Here is a 20,608-nt window from a genome sequence, read left to right as displayed (position 1 = left end):
TTTTGGGAAAGTAAGATCAAAGGAGCTAACCAAAGCCAAGCACCATGCACCCAAATCCTAGCAAGCATAACTATAGCCACCAGTTATCTAGGTGTGTCACAAGACATCCTTTTCTCTTCCTTGTTGCAGGAGGACTCAATTCCACAATTTCAGTTTAGCATTCGGCTTATGATAAGGAGTCCATGCAACATCCCTCAAGACACATTTTTGTCCCAAACTCAATTCATAAATGAGATCTAGGGAATCAAGGCTATTGACAGCAGGGGAGGTAGGGTGTACATGGGTAGAACAGATAATTCCTATCCCCTAGGCCCCCCTGCTTCATGGGTACAAACCGCTTTACCACCCATGGTGGTGCCTGCCAAGGTTGCTGGGACTTGGGGATGTGCGGATGGAATAGGGAAAGAGGATGCTCTTCCTTCTCTTCCTCATGTACCCCGGGTATCTGCTAGGAAGAGATGGGAACCAGGGATGCCTGCTCCCCTCTTTCTAGATGAGTAACCATTAATTTTCAGTCTGTACCCCTTTTGAAGCATCCTGAACCTTTAGGACTCCTTTGAAAAAACACCTTTCATTTTTCCTTTCTCCCCCTCAGTTCTCTCTTCACTGATAGGCAATTGTGTCTCCGTACTAAGGGACACTCCCGTCAGATGCATCCTGCAAACTGGGAAGAGTTAATTTCCCAAACCTTAAACTGGTCAGCTTAGGATGGAGCTCAGGGGAAGGGAACCCAGAAGCCCAACATGCCGGCTAAAGGGTAAAGTTTTTTTGTTTTTTTTTTTTAATTTTTTTTTAAACCAGTTGGGCTTGTGGCCTCCCTCTCCTTGTGCAAAGTGATAAAAGGCCTCAGGATTTTTGAGCTGTCAATACCCCTCCCCTTGTTTAGATACATGTTTTCTGATAATACAGTTTGTCTCTTCTTCCCAGGCCATCAGACTCCAAACAGTCATGCAACTGGAGAGGCGGACAATGGCCCCTTCTGCTGGGAACCCTTAAATAGGCCTCTAAGGGACTTTGACTGCTGTTTTGCCAAAATAGCGCCCCCTGTCAGCAGGAAGCAGTTGAGATCGGTCTTCATCCTTATCCTTATTCTAATGGCAGTTAGATGCACTTCTTTAGACGGGGCAATGAGACAGCCAGGTGGGAAAGGCGTCCCCAGAGAAACTCCAGCCTGTACACTGAGAGGAGTGTCCACTGGGGTGGAGCCACATAAGTTTGTGCCATTTGCAGTGGGGAAGAGCCCGGCCCCTCCTCTTCCTGGGTGAAACCTGAAATTCAAACTGCGAGGTGGGAAGCACACCAGCAGGGAGTCTGGCTTTGCAGAGGGACCATTTCCCTCTTTCCTTTTCACCCAATAAACTCTGCCCTCCTCACACTTCAAATTGTCTGTGAGCCTAACTTTTCATGGCCACATGATAAGGACTCCCATGTTTACCTGAACTAAGGAAAAGTCCTGCAACAGTAGACTTCCCCATTCCGTCCCTCACAGCTTCCACCACATCCCTACACCCGTCTCCTAACACGCACACACCCCAAACGAGAACAACAGCCTGGGTTCTAAATCAAGCTCTCTAATTTACCATCTAAGGGTTATTAAGAAAGTGACTTTGCCTTTCTATTCCGTCTTTGTCACATATTACAGGGTGAGTAAAGAGGAGAAAACAATCAACCTTCTAGAACTAATATGAAGATTACATGTCACAAAATAATTGCAAAGTACCAGGTACCAAATATATAATCAATAAATTTAGCTAAATTTTAGTTTTAGATACGTACTTTCTGCTATTCTATTCTGTTCTAAATAAAATTAATTATCTTCAGTGTTTGCATAATGCAGCTCTTCCTAGGGTAGCTTTCTAATGGATCAGATCACTATAGTGGATTGTGAGAAAAGGAAATATGGTTTGAAAGTGCCTGAAGAGCAGTCGGTGTTTGAGGAAATGCATAAAGCCAGATATTTCACATCAGCAGGCCCAGATATTCCTCTAACACAGACAAGTGCCTTCATGCACATCACCAGAAGGTACCTTATTTGGCAGAAAATTTATCCAAATATGCCCCCTCCAGGAGACCAATTCTGAAAAGGTATCTACTGCTCTGGGCTAAAACAATAACACAGCGCTTGGCAACTGAACCACAAGCTGGATTTCACCCTACCTACCCCTTCAGCCTGGTTTCTTTCAGCAGAACACAGCCTGTTCATTCTTGACCAGGGCTTTACCCTGTAAAGATCACACCCAAAGTATAAATCCAAATATTGCTTGAGGCCTGTGTGCCCCACCCTGATTTGCAGACCACAAACTATTTGCTTTTAAGCAACTCATGGATGGATTAAAAAGACTGCTGGGGAAGAATTTCCTTTCACAAAAAAGGTAATGTTTATTTTTTTTTTTCAAATTATAGAAGTTGAAGATGCAACATATGCCATTTTATAAAAAAAAAAAAAAAAAAAAAACTATAAAGAATTTAAAGAATTTAAAAAGCACTCCCAATACCCCATTCCATAGGATTAACAACTGGTATATATGATAGTGGTGTGTATATATAGTGTCGTATTTCAACCAGGTATATGTACATTTTTTAGGCACTTAGACCTTATCTCCATAAACATTACCATCAATGACATTCAGATTTTAGAAGAAAAAGTCTGGTGAAGTTTCCATACTTGAATCAGAACTGAATATGTCTTTCTTGTTTTTCCTGGCCTTGATGACCTTGAAGGAGAAAGAGATAAAGACAGACCAGTTGAGATGCTGGTGATCCCACATTTCTCTCTTCAGTCACACTGTATCTCCTCCCCATGCACCATATCTCTTCCCCTATTCCTTTCTAAATGATTCTTTTCTCACTGTCATCTGTCTCCTTTAATAAATTCTTGACCTTTGAGTCATGCCTCTCTCTTTAATTGGGACTGTGAAATGAGATAATCACTCCTACTTAGCATGAGTGCAAGTGAAAGAGCAGGAGATGTCAGGGAACAACAGAAGAGAGAAAGGAGCTGGTGCACCTAATGACTAGAGTTAAGGGGAAGGTTTTCATTGGGCAGAAAGGAAGGAAGAGAGTACAAAAGGTATTCCTGGTGCAATTGCTGTCAAAGAAGGTTTGGAATGTTTGACTGATGTTCTCGAGAACTGGAGCAATCTGAGAGCATGTGTGTGCCTGAATATGTCAGCCTTTGTTTTGAACTGTTTGCCTTCCAATATTAGCCTTTGTTAGTGTTCCAAGAATCCCACATGTATGTGTGTGTCAGTGTGGCAAAAAGCATGAACTTTGTTATGTAGACCCAACTACCTCTGTCAGATGTAAACCAGTGTATCTATCTCACTAAAGGCAGGTACCTTTGTGATCTGATTTGCTCAGATGCATTCTTGGTAATTTAGGGCTGCTGTGAGCTAAGTTGATGACCCTCTGTGGTAGACAATATTTCTCCCATTTCACAAATGATGAACTTGAGGTTCCTAGTGATAAATCTTTAGTCAACTAGAAAATCACAGAGCCAGCATTTGAAACAAATGTGCCTTAATCAAACCCAAATTCTTATTAAATTATCTCCATGCTGTGGTAAAAGTAACCAATTCTTTCTTATTTAACTTAGGTATTATAGCCTTTGAAAGTCTCTCTAATTTTTTTTATTATGATTACAAGTATCCTTCTTCAAAAACAATGATGGAAAGTTTACACCCAGTAAAGTGCAAGACTTTGTTCCTTTCCCACTTGCTAAACTCTCCATGTAATAGTAGCAGTCTAGTTTTCTTAAAGTATAAACAAAATGATTTGCCACTTTGGAAAAATGATGTTCCCATAAAGTTCCAACCTTGATATGACTATGAATTACAGATCTCAACTCCCCGTTATTCCCACTTTTCGGTGCCAATTCAAAGCAGGTGAGTTTCAGTTTATCTCCTTCCTCACAGTTGATTGTGGTCAGTCGTCCATGCACCACCACTTCCATCTTCCCTGTATTATCTTGTATTTCATAATAAGTGAATTCACCCCTTACATTTTTCTGCAAAAGAAAATTGACACTTATCTTCTGAAGCTGGATCAATAATTTTCCAATCTATGAGAAATACAGGGTGTTTCTGGAAACTTTGGTCTTTGATAGAGTAAATAGAGCTGGAGGTTCTGAATGACAGGTACCAAATAGCTTCAGACACTTGGTCTGTGAATCCTGCCTTTCCAGTCCTCTCTTGAGCCTCTTTTGTTGAACTTATTTATCTGCTGGAGTTTTTCTAGGAAAAAAAATTGATTACTAATTTTTCCTCTTTCCACATCAGCATAGCTGGGATTTTTTAAGGAGCCTGGATACAGAAAAATCTGATTACTTTGGTAGATATCTTTCACACCTGCCCAAGAGCAGATAATAGAGGCTCTTCATGGCTCTTTACAAGTTTGAGAAAGAATGTTGCGAGTTCTCATTAAGTAGACTGTAATTTCAATATGTAACTCCTTCTTTCTTCTCCATATAGTCACTCTTTGCCAATCTGCCCAGATCTCAAATCTAGATCATCCATCTAGTCACACTGTTCTGGTTTGTAGCTCATTACTTCATTCATTAATTCTACAACCACATACATATGTACAGTCATTTAAACAGAGTGTACAGCAAACAGCACAATTAAAAGTAAGCCACCCTAGAAGACATATATAATGGAGTATGAAACAGTACTTCAAACAAGAAGTTAAATCCACTAAGCATAATATTTACATGATGTGTTGAAACCAAAAGGCACACTGTAAGCCTAAGAATTCACCAAGTTTTTTTTTTTTTTGCATTATATTGCCCCTATTTATAAATTGAACAGTTGAGCTATGTGACTTTTCTAGTCTTTTTGCTTTCGTATTTTTCTTATTATTTAATGCAGAAGTCAGTTGCTCAACAATCTCCTGATGAATTAATGAATGAGAAGAGGCAAGAACACTTTGAAGTCCAAATGATCAGAATTTTAGGTAACTGTTAGACATAGCTGCATTCTAAAGCAGAGCAGTCTATTTGATTTCTTACTCTGATTGTCACAATCAGGATTCAGGCTTGGGAGAGCAACTCTTTTGTTCACAATTAAATTAAGTTGTCATTGATGCAGATGGAGCAGAACTCAAAGAAACAAAATTCTAAGGATATGTGTGTTGATATAAACTGCACTGCCCTGAACAAGGGTGGCTGTGAATAGATCATCACAGCTAATAAAATGCCAAGTTCCCTAGTGACTGTCTTTCTTTTTTTTTTTTTTTTCTGAGACAGTGTCTTGCTCTGTCTCCCAGGTTGGAGTGCAGTGGCATGATCTTTGCTTACTGCAAGCTTTGCCTCCCGAGTTCACACCCTTCTCCTGCCTCAGCCTCCCGGGTAAGCTGGGACTATAGGCACCTACCACCATGCCCGGCTAATTTTTTGTATTTTTAGTAGAGACGAGGTTTCACCTTGTTAGCCAGGATGGTTTCGATCTCCTGACCTCGTGATCCACCCGTCTCGGCCTCCCAAAGTGCTGGGATTACAGGCGTGAGCCACCACACCCGGCCTAGTGACTGTCTTTCTAAATAACTTGCATGGTGACACCTTAAGAAGAGGAATGTTGAGATATAACGTACCCCATATCCTGAAATGAACTCTATTCAGTTATCTCTAGTGCTGGGAGAGGGGTGAAGGGGTTGATTTCCTGTGTTGAGTAAGTTGACCAAACTCCAGTTGACAAGACTTTAAAAATTTGGGGTTGCAGGAGAAACTTTATAAAACAATGGTATGGGCTTACCTTATGTACCGCAAACACCCCATTCACAAAACTTCCTTTAGTTTGTGAGCGAAGATCACTGATTTTAGGAGTTATGTTGGCACTTCTAATCAATCCTTGTGGGATCTCCATTTTTCGGTCGGCATTCACATCAACCACAACTGTTAAAGGATATACCTCCAGGAACCCACTGCGGCAAACATAATTTGAGATGGCAATGATCTTCTTTGGGGTGAACTTCTCCTTTAGACCAATATTAAAAACCTTCACTCGGAAGACTTCATTCTCAGTTGCCACTGTGGCATGAAACATTTTCTTCTGCTCTGTGGGCTCATATACAAATGATTCTGTTGCATTCAGCACCATCACTTCTTTGAGGTCACTCTGGACACCGTCTTCTATGGAAACTTCTTCGGGTCCAATCCTCAGTCTTGGTTTCAACTTAGAATGTAGAGACCAAAGCACAGGCACAATTAAAACAGGAAATACAGGGTCACTCTCTAGTGAGAGTCATCCCAGTCTCAGTGTTGGTCATCAAGTATCACCTTAACTGGGTGAAGTAGGGAAAACTAGACAGAGATCACTGAGATAGTATAATTTAGGTAACGGAAGAAATGAAAAAGATTTAAGGAGTGATTTTATCATCGTCATTGTTTTATGAGAGTGGAAGGAAGAATATTCCTTTTTGGTAAGAATTACCCCATAAAGAAAAGGCATATCCCCTATCAAGAGGTATGGGGAAGCAGAGGGTAAAGGCAAAGCTGCCATGAAGTGACTCCCAAAAGAGATGAGATTTTAAAAGAATCTCAATTTTACTCCTTTCTACCCAGGTCAGGTCACATTGAGCACTGCTGGTCCGTGGAGGCAGCTGTCCTGCCTCCATGTTCTGGTCGCTAGGTCTCCCTTGATCCCTTCTTGCCGCAATACTTCCTCTTCCAGATCAGCAGCCCCTCCAATTCAAAGTGCTCTCCTACAACTCAGAAATAGTGCAGACCACTGTGGAGAGAGGAGGTTAAAGAAAAGTCCCCTCCTGCCTAATATGACAGCGACCAAATAAACATAGAGAAAAAAATCACTATTAATAGCACTCAGAGTAAGGAATAGTCTCAATCACAAACCTTAGATTTCATGAGATTTCAGTTGGAACTCATTCTAGTAGATAGGGGCATTTTAAAGACCCAAATCACAAAGCCCTTTCCAATGAAGCAGCACTGTGTTGCAAAAACATCATTGAGGCAGCCACTGGAAGACTCCATGAACTTCCCTAATCTGAAGGGGTCCAGGTTAGAGGCTGTCCAATCTGAATAACGGCAGGAACTAAAAAGAGTCATGGACTTGGAAAATTAGGCAGGAGGGGACTTTAAACCTCCTGTCTCCACAGTGGCCTGCACTATTTCTGAGTTGCAGAAGAGTACTTTGAATTGGAGGGTAGGTTCCTGATCTGGAAGATGAAGTATGGAGGCAAGAAGGGATCAAGGGAGTCTTAGAGACCAGAACATGGAGGCAAGATGGCTGCCTCCACAGACCAGCAATGTGACCTGACCTGGAAGATTATATCGGCCACCTGTGAGTGATGGCTTTAACTCTCGGATGGATTTAACTCTAATGAACTCATCAATGTGGCAAATTTTCCATAGCATTAGGAAACCCATTCCCAATGAAGTTAATTAGTATCAAATCACCTCACAATAGCCATGACATCAGTACCCTGACACAAGGTGCACAGGACATAAGGAAATAATTATAAAGCTACTATGAGGGCAATGAAAGATCTGAGAGGCATGTGATCTTATACTGTTCGTTGTAAATACACAGAATCCTGGAAATAACATAAAGCCAAATAATGTAGGATCATTTTATAATGTATGGAATAACTGCAATTTTTCTGGTACAATAAAATAATTTAAATCTATATTGTATGACTGAATGGCAGTTCAAGATATATTAATAAAAAAATGGGTTATGGAAAAATATATGAGTGTGATTTGACAGAAAATAAGACTCTTTGTATATACATAATGAAAGGTATAAAATCAGAAAGACCATGTACTGAAATGTGGCATTAGATAGAGATTTCTGATAGTTAAAAGTTAATTATTTTTGCTTATGTATCTTTTTTTCCTAAATTTTTAAAGATATTGTTTGAGTTATAATAAATGAAAGGGAAAAAATCAGTGATAGTGTTATGGTTGGCTCTGTTTCTGCCCACCTTATTCTACCTTAAGGTATGATTTTCATGGTGTATTGAGGGGAAAACAGAAATGTAAGCCAAAAGAAAAATAAAATTAAACAAACATCTAATTATACCTGCTATGGAATAGAGATGATAATAATAGAATTTTAATTTTGGATAGGACCTCAAAATACACACTTGATAAATAAATGACTGACTTGGTTAAATAAAGCATTGTATGTAGTAGGGGATTGGTGAGAAGTGCTTTCAAGGTTGTGTTAATCCTTGTCATTATATTGTAGCAAGGGGAACATATTGGGAAGAGGGAACTCGTACCGTGGTTAAGAAACTGCTGCTTGGTGTTGATGGAGGCATCTGAGGAGTGTGGGGATGGCTCTCAGCTGTGCCAATGCTGGTCATGAATGGTCCTGGAAAATGACTCTTTTCCTTCAGTATCTGCATCCTCATGAGGTCATTCATTTTGGTGATTGTGTCTTCACTTTTCTAAAGGAAAATAGATGTTTGTTCTTTTTTTCTACTTAATGTTTTTCAAGATCAAATGAAACACATCTTTTCCTTTTTTCTTTTTTAAATAGGATGTTCACTTTGCCAGTTTCTCTTTTTTTCCCTGAGTTCGAGGAGGAGTAATAGCACATATTCAGACACTTCTATCACTCAGCCTTCTCTCATCCCAATCAGGATTAAAAACTTAGATAACTGAAATTGCATTGTTTGGGGATGGAATACTCAGTCTTCACGTCCTGTAAAACTGGACTAAGTTATTTGGTCAGGTACAACTCTTAGGGCTATTTTGGGGGCAGCATGACTTACAATAAAGTTGGCTACATTTATGGACATTTATTAACTAGGCCTTTCTCATCAATTAGATACACAAACCAGTCTCTCTCAAGTGCCCTTCAGCATACAAGAAAACCAGATCTCCATCTTTAGGGAGCTCTGATCATAGCCATAACAGGAAGATTCTCTGAAATTCATAATTCCTCAGGCAAGGTTCTATGATCTCTACAGTGTGGGTCAGGCAATCAGAATCTTTCAGGGTTTTTAGCTGCATTCAGAACAATTTAATATTCCACCTAAAGCATTCCCATTAGCTACATTTTTATACATTTTTCAAATAAGATTGGGGAATATCTCTAAAATCACATACTTTGACTACCTTTAATTAAACTAATGGAAGTCCAAAAAATATTCATCCTATTTGGCCAATTTGGCACATATCTTTTAGCAGTTTTGCCATTCAGTAACCAAATTTTTTAAGTGGCAACTGTTGATAGAGAGGTACACGAAAGAACTGCTTGTAGTGAGCTCACATGGAGAACAGCTTCTTGATTAGAACGGTCTCTGACCACCACTGAGCACCTGGACTATGGAAATAAACCCCAAACAAAACACTGTATATTCAAAATTGATTAAAAATAAATTGCAGACATTTTAACATTTGCACACCTACCGTGGATTCAATCTATGCTCATTAAATGTTCACATTTTAAATGTTAACATTTTAAGTTCAATAAGGCTGCATTTGAATCCTGACTGATACTATCTGTATGACCCTGAGGAAGATTTCTTTGCACCTCAGTTTTCTCACATGTGAAATGGGACTAGCCATAGCATTTGTGTATGATGTTATAAACAATAAATTAGGTAAAGTGTACAAAGAATGGGCTTTAGAGTCCAGAGCTCAGTAAATGCTCAATAAATAAATCTTTGTTGCTATTATTTTTCCACCATCTATTAGGGGTTTGCATGTTTGCTCTGATGAGCAGATATTTCATGTTTTATGATGCCCTTGTTGACGGAAACCTTGTATGGAGGTAATATAGGAAGCATAATATGAGAGAAGCCCCTCTATTCAGATCTGCCATGTGTAGCAATGTAATTTTATTGACAAGATTGTCTTGAGATATTATCTTTTAAAAATAAATGAAAGCTTAAAACTGTCATCATGATAGCCCGGCTTGGATGATGAAATTATAATCTTTGTTTGAATAATATTTTACAAGTGCAAGCATTTGTTTTCCCTCAGAGTAAATCCTCCTCCACCCTACCCTGTTCGTGAATTATGCCCTTCTGTGCTGTTTACTTCAGGATACCTAACAGCATAAATCAAAGGTAATAATCTATTTCTGACTTTGAATTAAAAAGTCAAAAGGAACTCTATTATAGAAAAACTACTTGGGCCGGGCGCGGTGGCTCAAGCCTGTAATCCCAGCACTTTGGGAGGCCGAGACGGGCGGATCACGAGGTCAGGAGTTTGAGACCATCCTGGCTAACACGGTGAAACCCCGTCTCTACTGAAAAATACAAAAAGCTAGCCGGGCGAGGTGGCTGGTGCCTGTAGTCCCAGCTACTCGGGAGGCTGAGGCAGGAGAATGGCGTAAACCCGGGAGGCGGAGCTTGCAGTGAGCTGAGATCCGGCCACTGCACTCCAGCCCGGGCGACAGAGCAAGACTCCGTCTCAAAAAAAAAAAAAAAAAGAAAGAAAGAAAGAAAAACTACTTGGGAGAAGCTGCGATGTATAAGAGCAAGGATTTCCGGGTTACATAGTGAATCACAGACTGACTGGTCAGACACCATTTTTGCAGGCCTCCTGTGAAGATGGCTGGGTCCCAGAGAAGAAATGACTACATGGTGTTTAGGTGGATGAGTCTGCCTTGGATCCTGTGCTTTCAGAGCAGCAGAATGATTCCTATGCAAGTAGAAATGATTGTGCTGCATATTTAGGCAGGCAAGGTCTTAGAAAGTTCCAAGCCAGTATGCATGGACAGAGTAGTTGTCTTATGATGTCCATGTATGTCATTGCAGTAACAGAGAGACAGTGGGCCTGAGGTTTTCATGACTACACATGGGCTCTACCTGTGGCCTTGATGGCAAGTCCCAAGATGGCAACAGTTACAAGCAGCTAGCTCTGCCCACAAAGAACCAGGAAAGACTATATAAGGGGAAATATGAATTCTTGAAATTAATAACTAAAAAAAAAACTATATAAAAATTGAGAAAACCTGCATGGAGAAAGCCTGTCCTCAACTGATGTGTGTGGAGTGGTGCTGAGGTCTGCAACCTGGGCCAGGGGCAGCTTGAGGCTTGGGCGAGAAACGACATTGGAGAATAGTAATGTAAATCTTAGAGTTTCCTATCCCTCAAGTTGCTGTGGGTCAGTGTTTCCCTCCCTATTCCTTCCCTGCCCATTCGCCTTGGGTATAGGCCTCATAGCGCTGGATTGTAGGTAATACAGGGGGTGATATCAGGGCAGAACAAAAGACAAGCTGGGATAAGAGTTGATACACACAAGTGTAAACTCCCTCTCCCACCCGTGTTGTCTTCCCCTAGGAAAGGGTACCTATAACCTACTTTTATTGCTGAGTAGGGAAGGAAGTCATAGGTTTATTATAGCTATGATAAATGCTATAAAGAAATAGAAAGGTACGTATGAAGGCAAACAGTGAGAAAATAAGATCTATTCTGGGAGGAAGGTATTAGTGAGAACTTACTCAAGGAATAGATTAGACTGGCACCTTGTGGTTGAAGATATTTGGGGAGAGAACTGAGATGGAAAAATCTGACATCAAAGGAAGTATCAAAATCCCTGCTGTGGTTAAAAGCACGGATACTGAAACTAAACTCTGATATATGGTAAGACAGCAAAAGAGAAAGGATTGAAAAGAAACTGGAATGTAGAGGAGGAACATTTTAAGGGCGACATGGCAGAAGATATCAAATATAAAAAGTTATGCTTCTGGTTTCTAATCAAAACCAGGAATAATCCGTATCACACACAAAATTTGTGAGAGAACCTATTATCAGTAAGAATAAAGATTTCCTGCAGAGCTACTGGATCATGTAGCAAGTGGTCAGACAGGTTTTGCCTCCTACGGGGCTGGCTGGACACCAGAGGAAAATGGCCGTATTGGAGGTAGAAGACATATGATCCTGGCTGAGATTCCTAAGCTAAGGGAGGTTTAGGTGCAGCAGAATGACTCCTATGGCTACAGGAATGGACACATTGCTTATTTTAGAAGGGTTGGACCTAAGAAAACATCACATGTCCCTTTTAAGCCAGTAGGTATGAGAAATCAGAATTTTCCAGGGATATTCACTTACGTCTTTGAAGTAGAAGACAAAAAAAAAAAAAAAAAAAAAAAAAAGGGTTTGAACTATTAACAAGTAGGTATGGGCTCCATATATGATTTTTTCAAAATCTCCCTTTTTATAGGCTCTTCCCTCTGCTAATATCTCTGTATACTATACTGACATTTAGTTTCCTCAGCCCACATTTCAGCACACACAGGACCAGGATTATGGTCTTCAGTCTGAAATGGTCAAGACTCAGATGACTGAAGTTTCTTTCACTGGTCTTAGATTCTTGGATCTATCTGTGTTGTATGCTGATGTGAGACCGCTTAGTTAAAGCACACCTCTTGGTGTCATTTTTTGGTAGATAATCCTCCCTGGTGATGAGGGGAGCATGAATCAGAGGAAAATCAGCCAAACTGAGGAGTACTTATAGGTAAACCTGTCTCATCAAATGAGTACACATGCAGGTAGCAGCTATCTGCTCTTCAGGCTCTAATACACCAACCTCTCCATCATTTTGTTCAGCGAAGTGATCTTTACTGCAAGGATTCTCTCGAAGCTACAGTTCCAGAGGCAGGATTATGTTGCCCTTGCTGTCTACATGAGGCAAACTGAAATCGTCAAGATTCTCAGTGGAAATCAGAGGGGTTCCAGGTTCCATCTGGAGAATTCCAAGTAGCTGGCTTCTTATACTTTGTTCAAATGAGGACAGAGTGTTGCAAAATCATATACTTTGACTACCATTAATTATAATAGTGAAAACCCATTTCTAACCATTTACATGTGATGTCCATTTGTCATTGTTTTTCTCACTTCTGGCTTTCACTAATATAATCCTATTGCACCATTTGCTGAAAAAGTGGTAGGTGAGAGGACTGCAGGAGCCTGCTGCAGTGCTGTGGCTCTCTGATGGGAACAGCCTCTAAACACTCATGCATCTCCTCCATCACTGAAAGACTGCAGAGTTCAGGTTATTAAGCAAACCCAAGCCTGATACAGTCTATTCTGAAATGTTAGTGTACACATACATATAAATATACTAGAGACAATTTTAAATCTCTGTCACACTGGAAGAAACATTATTCCAAAACTATGAATGCTAGTGTTCTCATATATGAATTGAGACTAACAATATCATATTTATGGTGTTGTAATGAAGAATTAGTTACATAATATACATAACTAATAAGTTTAGAGCCTAGACCCTAGTAAATGCCCAATAAGCAAAAATATAATTATTGCCATTGTTAAAAATGGCCTGTGCTGTATCTGAATTTCTGCCTGATGCACACATTTTCCATGCTTTATGTTGACTCTGTTGATGGATACCCCAGATCAAGGTAAGATGAAAATCATTTTATTAAAAATGTTTCTCTATTTAAGTATGCCACATGTAGTAATACAATCTTATTGAAAGGAGTATATTTCTAAATTTAGAACATAAAATTTTTTGTTCAGCATTTAAAACTACATACTTAGTAGCATAAGTAGCTATGAAAACACTCAAACAATTTAAGAAAGAAAAGATTACCAACATGCTTCTCTCTGAACGCATCCTCCACCAGCTTTAGCTCCCAGAGGTAAAGACAGTCTTGAATCATGATGAATAGCTCTAAAAATAGCTTTTACCACACAAGGCATTTATTCTCAAGCAATGTGATATTTAGTTTTATTACTTTCAGAGTTTACAAAAATGTTTATACTATCTAAAATTTACTGTGACTTGCTTTTTCCAATTATTATATGCCTCATATGCATCTGTGATGCATGCATCTGCAGCTTGTTTAATTTCAATTCAACATCATGTTCCCTAATTTACCCATTCTCTTGACGTACGTTATGGGTTCTTCCAAGATTTTTCCAGTTCACGTGATGCTGCTTTGACTTTCTGTATACGTTTTATTCATTCATATGCCCAGTTGGATTTGCAGCATTGGCAAGTATGCATGTTTTCAGGTTTAAGACAGCACCAAATTGGTTTTCAAAATGCTTGTACTAATTTGGACCTCCTCAGCAATGGTTTCCATTGCATCATGCAATGCAAATACGCCTTTGAGGAGGCACAAATGATAATAGTAAGCTAGTGATTTGGCTAAGAAATGGCTGGATGGGGTTTACATAATTCTCTGTGAAGTCTGAGAATGGCTCACTCCTGGAGGTTTCCTGAAGCCAGAAGTTTGCAGATGCAGTCTCAAGTCTTGAGAAGACTTTATTCTATTGAAGTCATCAATTGGGGTGATTCTGGCCTCCATGTTCTCAGGAAAAGATTGAGTTTTTTCTGTCTTGTGGTTTTCAGAATGAGATAGAACCCGGCCAGGCACAGTGGCTCATGCCTGTAATCCCAACTCTTTGGGAGGCTGAGGCGGGAGGATCGCCTGAGGTGAGGAGTTCAAGGCTAGCCTAGCCAACATGGTGAAACCCCGCCTCTACTAAAAACACAATACTTAGCCAGGCATGGTGGTGCACACCAGTAGTCCCAGCTACTTGGGAGGCTGAGGCAGGAGAATCACCTGAACCCGGGAGGCACAGTTTGCAGTGAGCCGAGATTATGCCACTGCACTCCATCCTGGGTGATAGTGAGACTCTACCTCAAACAAACAAACAAAAACCTAATAGATCCATGTCTACATCTGTATATGTTTGGTTTTCTTATTTTTCCTTTTATTCTGTTCTCGCTGTCATCTGTCTGGTATTTTCTATGGAAGAAGACTGTAAATTTAGATATCCTAACTCCTTCAACTGTACACTCACAAACCAGTATTATAGCCTTCATCCTGTTGGTTGAAATTTTATTGGTGTGTGATTGGGTCCTGGCTCTATTTCTGCTGAAAACCCATCTAGGCCAACTTGGTTAAGCCCGTCCATTGAGGTTATTTTTGGTAAATAACCCTCCCAGTTTATAAGGGCAGCAAATTTCAGAACAACATTAACCAAAGTGATAGACGCTATTCTCATCAAGCAAATACACAAATTGACTTCTGTAATTTGCACTTCAGGTTCCAGGAAACTCATGTGTTGGTTGTTTGGGCACACTGATCCTCCCTTTGCTGGAAGCATTCCCTGAAAGCATAGTTCCAGGGGCAGGATTCTGTTGGTCCTGTGGTGTGCATCAGATATTCAGAATCCTTCAGGATTCCCGACAGTAATCAGGATAATTCCAGATTCCACTAGGGCATTCCCAGCACCTGTCTTTTTACATCTTGTTAAAGTAAGGATAGAAGGTGTTAGGAATATCATGTGTGACTTCCTCTAATGTCACTAATGAAAGACTTTTAAGAACATTAAGCTGCATACAGTGGCTTACGCACATAACCCCAGCAACTCAGGAGGCTGAGGCAGGAGGATCACTTGAGGCCAAGAGGTGAAGATCAGCCTGGGCAATATAGTGAGGCCTCATCGCTACAAAACATTTTTAAAAGTTAGCCAGGCCTGGTAGCGTGCACCTTTAGCCCTAGCTACTTGAGAGGCTGAGGCAGGAGGATCCCTTGAGCCCAGGTGTTTCAGGTTGCAGTGAGCTTTGATTGAGTCACTGCACTCCAGCCTAGGCAACAGAGTGAGACCCATCTCCAATATATAGAGACTCATCTATAAAATATATTTCTCTGGTCCTTAAATAGATTGAAAAAGGGGCTATAAAACCTGCTTGTTGATTACAGCTTCGAACACCCAACCCTATAGGCCCCTTATGCACCTTATTCTGGCTTGTAGCATCTGGATTATGAAAACAAATGCAAAATTCAGCACTACATGTATGAATATTTGTGGATATATGGCTGAAATTTTAATATATACAGTCCCATACTGGAAGAAATATATTAGCATAATTACCAAAGTTTTTTAGTTGACTAAAGCTGGATAGGAATCCTTACTCTAACACTGTTTTTATTAGCCTGAATGGTATTTTTAACCTCTTGATATCTCATGATTCTCATATGTGAAATGAGATAAAAATTGTATCTTTATGGACATACAATGATGAATATATGACATAATTTTGTAACGAACACAGACCAGCATCCAATAAACGCTCAATAAGGAGAAAAATATTTTCATTGTTATTTTATGTTCTGTGCAGGTTTTTTTTTTTTTTTAATGTCTGCCCTATTTAAAGATATTTAATGCTTTATGTTGACCCAGTTATAGGGAGGCTCCTGATTGAGGAGGTATAGGAGGATTACCAAAAAAGCCTCTTTATTCCCTTGTACAATGTGGCAGCTTAATATCATTGATAAAACTGTCTTGAGTAATTTTCTTTTCAAAATAAGTTGAAACAAATATTCTCATTATTTCAGCAGAATTTGCATGCCTAAAATCATAGATTTGGTTGAGTAATATTTTAATATAGTAGCTGATTGTTTGTCTCATAGTAATTAATCCCTGCTACCATACCTGATCATGATTCAGGCCATTATGTGATCTATGCTTCAGAGGAGTCATGACTAAAGGTCATGCTTCTGTCTTCTTCAGGTTTTGAATCCAAAAGCACAATGAACCCAAATCATACACAAAATCTTTGGGAGAAACCATGATGAGTAAGGACAATGCTTTCCTGCTCTGCTGATCAATCTTAAAGTGACTGGGGAGACAACCTGTGGGCTGGTCACCAAAGCAGAAGTAATGTATTGTGTTATTAAGCATCGGTGGCCATGGAGACATATGCCTCTTTCTAGAATTCCTGTCCAAGAGTCTTTAGGCACAGAATAATGATTCTTATGGCTGCAGAAATTGCTATATCACATATTTAGGCAATTGGGAACTTTGAAACTGTCACTAACTTTCTTTCAAGTCATTATACATCAGCAAACTGACTGTCCTGAGATGTCCAATTTTGCCCTTAAAATAGCAGAGAAGATCAGAGCAGATAATGACTTTACTAGGCACAGCCTCTATCTATCCACCTGAAGCAAGATGGCAAACAGGCATGATAGGTAGCACTATACGACATATAAAACTCTTAGAAAGTATATAGGGAAATGTAAATTTTGGAATTTACCAGTCAGGACAATAAGAACAACAAAACAACATGAAAAATTGAGAACTCTGTACATGGGAGACCTGTCTTCAACTGGTACACAGGGACAAGTGATTAGAAAACAGTGTGGTCACAGTGCAATTGGCACCTAGATGAGACACTAGCTTGGAAAATTGTCATCTAATTTTTCTTTTGACTTCCACTGAAGATACAGCATCTGATTATTGGGTGCAGATGAACACAGGGGTCTTAACACGGCAATGTAAAACACAGAATGATACAGAGACTTATAGCATGTAATTTTTCCTTAGGAGCCTTGCAGAAACTAGATTATGAAAACAAATCCAAACAAAAACAATGTCTAATTTTAAATATATGTAAATATATGAGACAGTTCAACATCTATATTCTGACTTTGGAAGCAATATGTGATCATTAAATGCTGAAGCTTTAGAGTTCATTAAGGCTGGATTTGAATCTTGGCTCTAACACTAAAAATCATTATTATCTTGAGTAAAGTTTTGACCTCTAAGATCCTTGGTGTTAAGAAATGTGAAATGTGACTAACAATAACATCATCTAGGTGATGTAAGGAAGAATGGATAAGAAAAAGTACATAAAGTGCACATAATTTACATTTAGCACACTCACTGCCTGTGAATTTTGGGGAATATTTTAAAACTCTATCTTGGTTGTCTCTTATGTAAAATGAGGGCTGAGAATAGCATCAATCATGACTGTTATGAGGAAAGAATGTAATAATATACATAAAAACACAGGTTTTAAAACCAGCACCTAGTAAGTGCTTAAAAAGTAGAAATACGCTTTCTGTTACTGTTATTACACTGTCTCTGCAGGGATTTGTATGTGTGCTCTGATTAACTGCTGTCTCATATTCTGTTTACCTTGTTGACAGAAACCTTAGATCGAATTGGTATAGGAAGCTTTTTATTAAAGGAACCTCTCTATTCATTTCTGCCACTTATTGGCAAGAACACCTTGGAGTATTATCTTCTCAGATTCATTTCGGTTAAACAGTCCCGTAACAAGAGTAGAATTAGATGAGAAAAATATAATCTTTGGTTGAATAATATTTTAAATCACTATGTAAATTTTTTCTCAGAGTAATTATCTCCCCTCCCATCCCTGTTCCTGATTCATGTCAATTTGTGTTTCTTGCTTTAGGTGTACAGAACAGAAAAAAATCAATGATAAGAATAGGCTGCTAGTTTTAAATCTCAATGAATATAAAACATATACCATAGAGAAAATCTGAGGAAACCCGATGATCAGTGGAACAAGACTATGCTCATCTGGGGAGTCACCAAGAAAGTAGTTAGACAGCCACTGTATTTACAGGCGATAGCGGGACACCCAAGAATAAATGGCTGCCATGAAGGCATACGACCCTCCTGGGATTCCTGTGCTCCAGGGAAGTTCACATACAGCACAATCATTTGTACAGCTGTAGCAAGGATTGTGATTCATATTTTAGCAGGTGGGACTTAGAAATTCTCACATAATCCTTTCAAAGAAATATGAGTGATAAAAGCATAGTTGTTTGGAGATGCCACTTAAGTCATTGAAAAGGCACAAATAAAATGGATCTTAGGTTGCAATGACTGAGCAAGGGCTCTTTCCATAGCCACCTGTGCCCAGATGGCAAAAAGGCGCAGGTTCTGTTCTTCAAACAACACCTGCATAAACTATGGAGGGAAATACAGCTTTTTGAAGCTAACTAAAAATTACAACAATGAAAACAAACAAACAAAAAAAATCAAAATAGAGAATCCTTAAATATAGAAAGCTTCTCTTCCAAGATGTGTACATGGTGGCTGCAGGTATCTGCTGCTGGGTCAGAATGCAGCTTGGGGCTTTGGTGAGAAACAACTGTAAAAAATAATGATTTAATTCCTTTTGCTTTTCCTCCAAGTTTCCTGCCCCTTCACCACAGGTACAGGCTTCTGAACCCTCAGTGCAGGTGACTACAAGGGTCATATCACTGCTGAGCAAAAGGTAATCTGGAATAAGAATTGATGTACATACCATGAACTGACTTTTTCCCCTCTTGTCTTGTATTCCTCTGGGGTAGATGCTACCTACCATCTGAGCTTGTAGCATAGAAAAGGAGAAAATCACTCCCACATTCCAGTTGTTTAAATGCTATTAGGAAAAGTAAAGCGAGCTAGGAAAGCTCATAAATGGAGAACCAGAGAGAACCAACAATGGGCGGATCTCATCTAATCTGAAATGTGGGTGCCAGTGAGGACTTGCTCTAGGAAGGGATTTAGGCTGGGGCCTGTGGAGAGTTGAGTTAGAGAAGAGACTGGAGAAAGTGATCCCAGCAAAAGAAGCAATCTATATGTCAAAGCTTCTGATTTGGAAAAGACCATGGATAGTTTAAAATAAAACCTGGAATGTGGTCATGAATGAAGTGAAAGGGTGAAAGGTAACTGGAATAAAGATAATGAACATATTCTTGTATTCATCTTCCTCCATCTGGCTACTTTCCCACAATCTCTCTCCAAACCCAGATCAACGAAAGACAGTAATCCTCTTAAGTCAGGAAGCACTTCATGAACGCATACCTTGTAAACATCAAAAGACACAGAGACTAGTAGGGTCTCAATGAATATACTTAATTAATAGTGAGAAATTTAAGCACATAAATTTTATTTGATAAAATTACTCTTTCTCTATGTTGCTTTAGATGTTTTGATCATCGCTTTACTAGAAACATTCTTTAAAATTCACAATTGCAGATGCAGAATTCTGCTATTTTGTAGTCTGCATCAGCCAGCTAGAATCCTTCAAAGTTCTCAAATGTATTTAGAAATATGCAAGAACTTACCTTAGCATTACCAAGTAAGTGATTTTTAAAAAATACTCTTTACCAAGGGCAAGGAAGTATAACTTCCTTTATTTTCACTATTTTTAAATATTTTTAAAAATTTATTAATACTACTTTAATTTCCATAGTTCTATCACTTCTGTCATTCAGTTATGTAATATAGAAAATGCACTCTGTTAGAAAGGTGAATGAAAGGATTCTACTTCTGGAGAGTGGTTTACTTAGTAGAACACACTCTGATCACCACTGGTCACCACATTTGTTATCAGAAGGTTTGCAAAGTGTGTGCTATGCAACCATTATGCAACCAATAAATAAATCACTGATATGGCATATATAAATTCTTCATCTAAAGCCGCATATAATCATTAATTTTTCAAGTTTTGGGTTTAAATAAGACTGGATACGAATAATGACTCTTAACTTTCTTTGAAAGCTTGAGGAAGATTTTTAACCTTTGTGTACCTCTATTTTCTTCTCTGTGAATTGGGGCAGAATTAGCCTCCACCTAATGGTTATGAAGAGAGAATGAGATAATGTACATCAGGAACAACACATGAGAACCAACATCTAGTTAAGTGCTCAAAAAGTAGAAATAGAATTATTGTCATTGTTGCTCCATGTTCTAGGCTGAGTTTGTAGGTTTACTCTGGTCCACAGATATAACCTGAGCTATGCTAACCCTGTTAAGGAAAATCTCAGATCAAGGAAGTATGGAGAACACGTTATGAAGTAAGTCTCTGTTCACGTCTATGAAATTAGTAGTTTAATCTCATTGACAGGAGACCCTG

General features: G+C 39.2%; 1 protein-coding gene across 2 annotated transcripts in view; it reads right to left on the bottom strand.

Moving 5' to 3' along the window:
- Positions 1 to 2,354: 2,354 nt before the first annotated feature.
- The window catches only part of IFI16 (interferon gamma inducible protein 16), a 54,960-nt gene continuing 36,706 nt past the window's right edge, over positions 2,355 to 20,608 (bottom strand). Inside the window, exons 8-11 of one of the 2 annotated variants that reach the window (XM_023214174.2) lie at positions 8,236 to 8,403; positions 5,748 to 6,167; positions 3,815 to 4,006; positions 2,355 to 2,714 (exon numbers count right to left, since the gene is read on the bottom strand). In XM_023214174.2, coding sequence (XP_023069942.2) covers positions 2,634 to 2,714; positions 3,815 to 4,006; positions 5,748 to 6,167; positions 8,236 to 8,403 — 861 coding nt within the window. In that variant the 3' untranslated portion in view covers positions 2,355 to 2,633. The other variant, XM_023214176.3, reaches the window with a different exon arrangement.

Source organism: Piliocolobus tephrosceles, chromosome 1, assembly GCF_002776525.5.
Source record: "Piliocolobus tephrosceles isolate RC106 chromosome 1, ASM277652v3, whole genome shotgun sequence".
NCBI lineage: Eukaryota > Metazoa > Chordata > Mammalia > Primates > Cercopithecidae > Piliocolobus > Piliocolobus tephrosceles.
This window is presented reverse-complemented; position numbering and strand designations above follow the sequence as displayed.